Source organism: Epinephelus moara, chromosome 16, assembly GCF_006386435.1.
Source record: "Epinephelus moara isolate mb chromosome 16, YSFRI_EMoa_1.0, whole genome shotgun sequence".
Taxonomy (NCBI): domain Eukaryota; kingdom Metazoa; phylum Chordata; class Actinopteri; order Perciformes; family Serranidae; genus Epinephelus; species Epinephelus moara.
The window spans coordinates 46683081-46692509 of record NC_065521.1 but is presented as its reverse complement, the minus strand read 5'-3'; the positions used below and the strand labels follow the sequence as shown (position 1 = coordinate 46692509).

General features: G+C 45.6%; 1 protein-coding gene across 1 annotated transcript in view; it reads right to left on the bottom strand.

The window, feature by feature from the left end:
* Positions 1-3422: 3422 nt before the first annotated feature.
* Positions 3423-9429, bottom strand: part of kcnd1 (potassium voltage-gated channel, Shal-related subfamily, member 1) — a 96488-nt gene continuing 90481 nt past the window's right edge. Inside the window, exons 5-9 of the mRNA XM_050064460.1 lie at positions 8693-8855; positions 7532-7615; positions 5518-5613; positions 5010-5260; positions 3423-3851 (exon numbers count right to left, since the gene is read on the bottom strand). Of these exons, the coding sequence (XP_049920417.1) occupies positions 3644-3851; positions 5010-5260; positions 5518-5613; positions 7532-7615; positions 8693-8855 (802 nt within the window). The 3' untranslated portion in view covers positions 3423-3643. The remainder of the gene's footprint in view (positions 3852-5009; positions 5261-5517; positions 5614-7531; positions 7616-8692; positions 8856-9429) is intronic.

Here is a 9429-nt window from a genome sequence, read left to right as displayed (position 1 = left end):
ACACTCGTCTTGAAAAGTTTCGGGGAGGATGAGGAAACAAACGATGGCTGATAGGAGGAGAAAACAAGAGTCGTCATGCAAAAGAACGGATGATGAGATTTTTTCCCCCGTTGTGTTTGTGTGTGTTTTTTCTTCCTAGCTTTTTTTTTCTCTGATATGGTTGATAAGTTCCTATGATCAGTAGTGCTACTTCTACTGTACGAGGCTCATGCACGGAGGAACGCCGCTCTGACACCCGGCGACTTCCATCTCTATCTTTTTTTATTTCTTTTTTTTTTTTTGGTTTGAGGATTTGATTGGAAGATGCAGGTGAAAGTTTATGATACAAAATATGTTACAGTATGTACGTCTGTCTCCGTCTGCGTGTCACTCACTCACACTTGCTTCTGGATGGTCGAGGAAATGCTTCGCCAAAATTCTCGCAGCTGAGTCAGGCGTGGCCGACGGCGTGCACTCTGTGTTGTGTTGTTTAAACAGATCTGTGTCTACAAAGAGGTGGCGTCTCTTTACAGCTCATTTATTTGGGACTTAAACGTGAAACCAAACGAATCTGTCGATGCAGTATTTAAGTTTTCCTCAGAGACTTTTGGAATCGACAGCCGAGCTGGAGAGACTCGAGACGACGCTGTTGAGGTTCAGCAACATTTAGCGGACAAGGCGCCAGGCTGCAGACATACGACGCACATTTAGTTTATGAAATGTTCAAACTTTTTTTTTTCAGTTTGGTGCATTACAGTGGGATAATGTAAGAATATAAATATATCTACTGTTATTTGTTTCTCTGCAGTTTGCCGACCTCTGATCTGCAGGTTAATCTTTCTGCTCCATCGTTTCCTGCACTGGGCGCCAGCCTGGTTCGGGCGGAGCTGGCAGTGTCGCTCATTCTGCGTTATGACCCCACAAGAGATCTATTTTTAGCTCATTGTCTTGTTTTCATCGTGAAAAAAGGTTGTTGACGAAACATCTTCATCATAGTTTTCATCAACGAAGTTAAGACTGTAACTCAGTTAAAAATGTTAAAGGGCTTCTGAGGCTCAAAATGAGGCTGTTTTATCACCATGGTGACCTGAGGGGAGACTGGAGGGTGGGCGCCATGTTTCTGCAGCAACAAGACAGGTTGTGATTTAGTGTCTAAGTGTTTCTCCAGCAGCTTTATAAGCACCACACGTGCCTGTTGTTTAGCGACATGTCATCACGGAGAGCAGTCGTTCTTTTACAGTTTGTAATCTGGAGCGCTGCGCCCCAAGAACCATAACCAAGGTGTTTTTGTACCTTCACCTCATGACACGCTAACCACAGTGTTATCTCATCTCAGCATCAGCAGCGGCGCCCCAAAGGTCAGAGAAGTGTTTCAGGTAAGTGGGGAGGAAAGATGAACTTCAGACACTCATGCGTGGAGCAGGACCAACCGGTCGCTGTTTTAATGTAAGCAGCCACGTTGTTTTAATAAAAGCGAGTAAATTTGTTTCTGCTCCACACGAGTGCCTGAAGTTCGTCTCTTCTCTCGATGTGCCGACACTTTTCTTCATGACAGAGGCGGTCCTGGAGCACACCTCCACCTGGTTCTCCTAACTTTGGTTCAGTTTACTGTCATGATAAATTATTATTTATTATTTATGTTTCTGTACTTTTGTTATCCTCAGTTTTCCATCAGTGACGGAGGCACCAGAACTGAACGGATCAATGTCACCTGCGTGGGCTCATTCTGGTTCTTGTTGCTGTAAAGTGGCAGCCATATTGTGGTGCTAACAACATAACAGTAACATTATAATCATCTGTTTGAACGAGGTTAAATATGATCTATCTGCATATTAGTTCTGGGTCTGGATTCATGTTAAGACTCTGCTGAAGTTACTGAGCATCAACGATAAATAAGACTGAGGTGATTGTGAAATGTCTGCAGGTGGATCCAAACTGCCGTCATCAACATGTTAAAAACGACCTTTTTTTTTTCCCAGAGTGCACGTCATCAGGACAAACGTGACTTTACCGCTGAGGAGCTCGTGGCGTTGCGTTTCCTCTTCCTGTTTAAATCTATTGCAGAATACTTGTTGTGTTCTCTCTCTCACTGAAAAGATCACACAACAAATGAGTTTCTTAGTTGCTTTACATTAATGTTCCCTGCAATAATTACTGTAGTTTAATAACACACACATTATTATTGGTATTATTATTATTCTCTTCGTTTCTTGATGCTATTTTCCTGCTTGTTGTAATGTTGCATATTTTGTAAAGTAAAAGGCTTTCGTTCCTAGTCTGGACGTCAGCGTTACACTGACAAACACCTCTGAGCTACAGCCAGACCAGAAGAGTCCACGTCAGTCCACAGTTAACCCTCAGTTAACCCTTTCCTCTCTACAGTCCTGTTTAGAAAAACCAGGTAAGTCCAGCGCTGCTCAGACCAGCTCAGACCAGCTCAGTGACGTTGTGTGAACAGTGTTCAGGCTCAGCATAGATCAGTTAAACCCAGATGAGTTCGGTTCGTGTGTTTCAGCAGCGTCTGGCTCATCACTCAAACATTTACAGGTTCCTTCACCTCTTGGATTCTGACAAAGTCTTCTTGCTCCAGATTTCCTTAAAATGTGACCTGAAGTGGATTCAGCTGCTGAATTCGAGCCAGTGAAGAGATCGTCCGTACAAACTTCAGTTTCATCCTTCATCCTCTCTGTCGGGGTTCAAACCTACAACCTTTAACGTTTCAGGTAAAATACGTCCAACGCTTCACACAGCTGAGCAGCGTGTTCACTCAGTCTGTAAAGAAAAGAAACCAAATCTGAACCAAATCCAAATCCGTACACATGTTTGAGCCGTATCGACTCCCCACAACAACCAACATCCGAAGAATCAAAGGTTTGTAGCCACGGCTTCTGAAGTCGCTGAGGGTTGTTTGGTCGTCTACAGATCGTCTCCGTCACGTCTTTTTCCATCACAGATGAGTCTGACATTAAATCAGCTGTGTCTGAATGATCCTGCGGCAGTTGGCAGTTCCTCTGATCAACAAGTCGGCGTCTCTTGCTAAAAGTAAGACCTCTCAAGCTGCTCACGCCGGGTTTAGACTAAAATATAGGACCATCGTCCACGGCTGTGATTTGGTTTCCCTCTTATAAAGCATCATGTTTTGTGGGGACGCAAAATGGACCCATCAAATCCAACCTGTCAGCTGGTCTTGGGATGCTGAACGTGTTGGCGTCTTCTCCATGGTCGTCCTGGATGAACCCTCCCAGGTTTGTGCAATGAGACTCAAAGGGTGGGGACTGTGCAGGAAGAAGTGCGTGTTGGGCTAAAATGCAGGGGGGGGGGGTTCGTACGACTTAGGAACGTCTTCAGGAGAATAATTATCGTTATTTTTTCAGAATTCATTGCCTTTGATTTTAGCGGCTGCTTTGTGTTGTCTCCTGTTCTCAAAGTCTTTTTGTCTCCGTCTCTGTTCGTCTCATGTAAATTCACAGGATGTTGACAGGAAGCGAAAACAACCAGCGGTACTCAAAGTTTCCACCTGAGTCGTGTTTGTCCCCAAAGTCTCAGCGAGCAGTGCCCTGGGTTCAGGATCAGAAGTTCAAAGGAAGTTCAGAGTTCATGGGGAGGTTGGCTGACGGGGCGGCAGGGTGGGTGTCGAGGAGGAGGTCGCGGAGGAGGTCGGAGGTTATAAGGAGGAGATTTTGACGGTGTCATGGGTGTAGGCGGTGGCCCGGGTGTTGCGCAGGATGCCGGGGATGGGGGCAGGCGATGGAGGGAGGCTCTCGTCAGGCGTGTTGGCGGGCGGCGTGGGGATGCTGATGATGGCAGCGGTGAAATCTTGTTCTCCGCAGTTCAGCTTCAGGTCACCCATCTGGGCGTTCAGACTGGAACGACTGGGGAGAGAAACAAACCCACAGAACATAGAGACAAGAAAAGACAACACCGTCAGTAAGAACGAGGAGGACGTGAACGAGTGTGAACAGACACAAACTGAGCACGTCACACGCTGAGAGAAAGTCTGCGTGAACTGAAGATGTGGCAACATGAGCAAATTATACGTGTTTATCCTGAAGCTTAAATGAAATCACTTCATGCACTGTTAGCTAGCTTACAGCTAAAGTTTATCGGCTCTTGTGGCAGCAAAAACAGACCACAGATCGAATCACCATGACGTCCCACTGACACTTTGAGGTAGACAACTGGCAATTCATTTGAATTGCAGAGATGTTTGAAATCAGCATTGTTTATTTCTGTTGTCACTTTCAGCCGTAACTGTAACATTTTAAGATTTATCGTTAAACACGGAGGTCCGAGCTCTCTGATGTTTCTGCTTTAAATGATTGCGGACGCTGCCGCAGCTGTAAGTTTTCAGAAAACAGAAGGCTCCGTTCGTCTCTGTCTCCGTCTGTAACACTGAGCATAAATGAGAAGCATTTGGGAGCACAGGTTGCTAACGTTAGCCTACAGAGCAGCAGCTACTGACCTGGGAATGAAGCAGTGTTCTTTTTTATTTCATGACTTCATCAATTAAAAGCGTGTAACTAAAAGTGTCATCAGCATTCATGCTTTTTATCTCCATCACATAAACAGCACATGTTACTGTGATAAAACCATCACCACAAGAGTCACGTTTGTTTGTATAAATGCTACAGATGATGACAGTGATGACGTATCGGGGTCTTTAAGGGTTGTTTCATTTCATAGGGGAAGTTTTCAACCACTGAACCCTTTGTAACTCTGTTTTGAGGCGTTGGGATAAAAGACAAGTTCTTGGTGCATGTCGTTTACTTATTTTAAAGAACTAATTGTATTTTTGTGATGAAACATCTGTATTTCCTGCAGTAAAATACGGTGTCCATCAGGGCTCTGTTATTGGCCCTCTGCTCTTCTGTGTTTGACCTATTGACTCAACAGCCGATGTGTTTCACAGTGTGTTTATCAGTGCAGCAATGTATCTTTATGTCCTCTACAGCTGTGTGTGTGTGTGTGTCTAAAGTTGTGTATTGTTACGTTTCTTTTATCATTCGTCAGTAATGATAATCTCTGTTTACGTTTGTGGCGGTATGGAGGTGGTCTTGATGTGCAGGGTGTCCAGCTCCTGGACGCTCCCCCGACTGACGGACACCGTGGAGTTAGCCAGTCGCATGGCGGCTCTCCTCCTGGCCCGGCGGGGGCAGCAGCCAGTGGAGTTATTCTGCGCCCCCTGCTGGCTGGACAGGGAGGTGCTGCGACTGGTCCTGTAGCCCACTGATTCGGTCATACACAGCTCGCTGTAGTTCATCTCGTTAGTGAACTCGTGGTTCTGTGAGGAGAGACAGGAGAACAGATGTGTGTAGGAGGATCATGTGATATGATTAAAGCTCCAGAACAGACGATAAATGGAACTTTTAACAAGACTGTTTTGTCAGCGTCAGTGATGAACTCTTCGTCTCCACATGAAACAGAGTTAAATTCAGAGGTTATGTGACGGCAGCGTTCAGAGTCACAGACGTGTTGACAGAATCTTTAAACTCTGTCAGATGGAAAAATAAACTTCAGATCTGTCTGAGATGAACTCACCGTGGTCTTCTCCAGACAGTGCAGCAGGTGGTTGTGTTGATGCTCAAATGCTGATCTGTTCTTTACACACAGAGCCGTGCTGTCGCTGTCCCGGTCCTAAACACACACACACACACACACACACACACACACACACACACACACACACACACACACACACACACATATATACATATATATATATATGAATTAGTAATACAAATTATTACAGCCAGACATCCAAAACAAATAAGGTCAGACAAGTTTCTGATTATCTTCAAGTCCGTCATTTTCCTGAGTTGCAGCTGAGCCCAGATCGTTCCTCTGGCGCCACCATCAGGACAAACATTATTAACCTTTAAAGAATAAATAAATGATGATAAACACTCTGTGATGAATCTGAGGATCAGATCCACATTTAAACTTCACTCAAACTATGACTTGATCTTTTCTCCCCCGAGAGCTCTGAACTGACGGCCGTTAGACATTTAATAATCTTCTCTCATTTTAATCTGATCCCTCCTCTCTTTTTCTTCACCACCTCACTAATCTCTTCTTCTCCTGTCGTCTCTCCTCCTCTTCCTCCTCTTCATCTCTCTGACTGATAACTGATATGTTTCAGAATAAATTAGGCTGGTTTCCCATCTTCTCCACAGATAACAGGAAGTCTAATCCTCCTCTTCCTCTCCTCACTCTGTACTGCTGCTCTCCTCCTCTTCATCATCCTCTTATTTCATACGTCCTCCTCCTCCTCCTCCTCCTCTGCTGTACCCTCTCATTTGTCTCCTCTTCACCCTCATTATGCGTCTTTAAATCCAGCAGTCATCCGTCTGGATCACCTACACACGTTATCGTCAGGTGTAAACAGGCTCCTCGTGGTCATGTTGAGTCCTGATCGGCATGTGTTCATTTGAGTGACATCTTGCAGGTGAAGCTTCGGGGGCCCCTGAAACTTTGGGCCCCTGGGCCTGCGCCCGGCAGCCTGGTTCAGTAATCCATCCATGGGGATGTCATCACCCTCCTCGTTAACCTGCTGTCGCTCTCCATCGCCGGCGGCTCGACCCTGACCTCCGACTAACACATTTAAGGATTTCTATTTTAACCTCTGCAGCGTCTGTAGCGTGTGTCAGCGACCAGGAAACTCACAGATGTGATGTGGATGCATTAAGTCATCTCACGTGATCAGCCAATCAGATGTGAGTATTCTGATCAGCAGAGAGCTGCCAGGTGTCTGCTGGGAAACACTCTGATGGAGCTGTTTGTTGGTTCAGCTCCAAACTGCTGAGACAGCAGCTCCTCATCCGTCTCTGTCTCTGGACCTGTCTCTGTCTCTAAGTCTGTCTCTGTCTCCATCTGTCTCCGTCTCTGGACCTGTCTCTGTCTCCATCTGTCTCTATCTCCGTCTCTGGACCTGTCTCTGAGTCTGTCTCTGTCTCGTTTCTGTTCTCCTGTTCTTGGTGTCTAATCTCTGTCTCCATTTCACACCAGGTGCTGTCAAACAATAACGGTGACTGGCCATGTATCATGACGATGTGAAAGGACGTCTTTTTTTGTTGGCGTCTGGCGCCGGAAGTCACCAACCACGCGCCGTTTTTTGACGACTTCAGCATGAGACCAGGTCAGATGAGTGACATCAACATTTGCTGGCAGCGTGCTGGAGAATGAACCGAGGTCTGACCTGGACTGAAAGACTGAAGCGTCGTCAGGACCTACTTCCTGTCTTTGCTTTAATGCTTTTTAATGCGGTTTGTATCGATGCATTTAGGACCGACTCTCCCTCTGATTCAGACCAGAGCAAATCAAGCAGACGTCTGTAAACATCCCTCGACAGTCCGCCTTTAAATATCTCTCTCTTTCATCTCGTCTTTCTCTTCGTCTGAATCGTCTTTTTTTCTCCTCGCTCTGTTTCTTTCTTCCACTTTCTCCATCTCTTCATCACTGTCTGAGTTAACTGGACTGTAATCCACCTTCCTGCTCGATAGTGAGAAACTATCGACTGTCAGTGTGTGTGTGTGTGTGTGTGTGTGTGTCTCACCCCGAGGGCTCGGTCTTCTTTGTACTGGAGGAAGGCGTTGGCTGTTCCTTTCTTCGCCATGCGGATCCGAGCCAAACGCACTTTCTGTCGGACAGAAACACACAGGGAAACAGCAGTGTCAGCACCGTCTCACACACACACACACACACACACACACACACACACAGTGTGCAGGAGCATTAAGGTTAAAGTGAAGCCCGTCAGCCTTCATCTGCTGTGTGGTGAAGAAGAGGAGAAACCAGTGAGCTTTAATGGTCTGACTGGGCAGAGTCAGAGTCTCTCAGATGTTTCTGGAGCGTCAGGTCGACCTGCAGCTGAAATAAATCAATAAAAGTATCTCTGACTGAAAATGTCATTTAACAGTCAGAAGGATCGTTCAAACATACAGCAGGTTATTTTTTGTGTTTTCTTTGTTGAGAAACACGTTTGGAAAATTTCCCTCAGATCGTTAGAGCTAATTGAAAACAAAATAAAGACATTAAGTGTTAATTTTAAAGGTGTGCAGTAAATTAACTGTTTAAGTTAATTAACCACAGGGTTCTGTTTTTATCTGCTAAGACTAAAAACAGTTGAGTCTGAAACTTCTCTGTCTTTAAGTAAAATATCACATTTATTAATTAGCAATATTCTCAAATAATGTATCCTTCAATGCAGTGGTTCTCAGCTGGTGGGTCATGGTCCAAATGTGGGTCCATCCCTATTGGACCGTGAGGGACCCGTGAACAGGGCCTTCAGAAACAGTGATACGATACGTATGAATCGTACAGATGTATTCATGGTTTGCAATGCCACCATTTTCTTCTGGTGAATGGGCCGACATAAAGTATTCATTCTGTTTGCCGTCCTGTGAACGTGCTCACTGATGTTTCCATTTTCACATTAGTTAAATAAGTCATTTGATTTTTAATCAAACTGATAAACTTAACTCAGAGGCTTCCACACTAACAGACAGAAGTTTGTGATCGTGCTGTGTAGCTTCAGCTGCGATGTGACAGCTCCTGAGTCAGTCTGTCGTGACGGACACTTACGGCTAATTTCAGTGTCAAATAGCATAAAGTAAAAATACTGCTGATCTCTGGAGGAAGAGCTGTGGCAGTTTTCTAACAGGCCATCAGTCCAAACTGGTGTAGAATAAAGCAGGAGTAAGACACAGAGACCGACCTGCTGCGCTCTCATCTTGTCCGCTCTCTGGTTCTGGTGGTAGATTCGGCTGAAGTTGGACACGATGACGGGCACCGGCAGGGCGATCACCAGCACGCCGCTGAGAGAGCAGATGGAGCCGAAGATCTTCCCTGCTATGGTGTTGGGAACCATGTCACCGTACCTGCAGGGAGGAAACAGTCACATCGTCAGTCAACATGCAGACCAGTGACCTCTCAGACATGTTCTGGGTCTGGGTTTTATCTGACTTCTGGTCACGGTGAGTGATTCATGATATTTGGTGACTGAATCGAGTCAGAATTTCCACTGTGGCATGAAATACAAGAGAAGTAGGACGAGGACCAAACGCCATGTCCAACAAGGACAACACATGTCCCCAGCCTCACCTTGATCCCAGTATCAAACTTCAGACTCCACCAAGGCCACATGTCCGACCTCACAGTGTAAAATGATCTGTGTATCTGCTCCGTGATTCAGATCTGATCAGAAATGTAATGGGTACTTTCTACATTGAACGTCTGCAGAAAGCTGCAGCCATGCTGACATCATCATCATCCTCCCTGTGACCTCGTCACATGTCCACGTTTGGTCATGGACTTTCCACGTCCACATATGACGTCCAAGGTACCCTGGGTGTGTTGGTTGTTGACGTTCTGGGACGCCGTGTCAACTTCAGCCTGTTACATGCATTGTCTGTTTTCAAAATAAACTTCTGTTTTCACAGGAAATGTACAGTT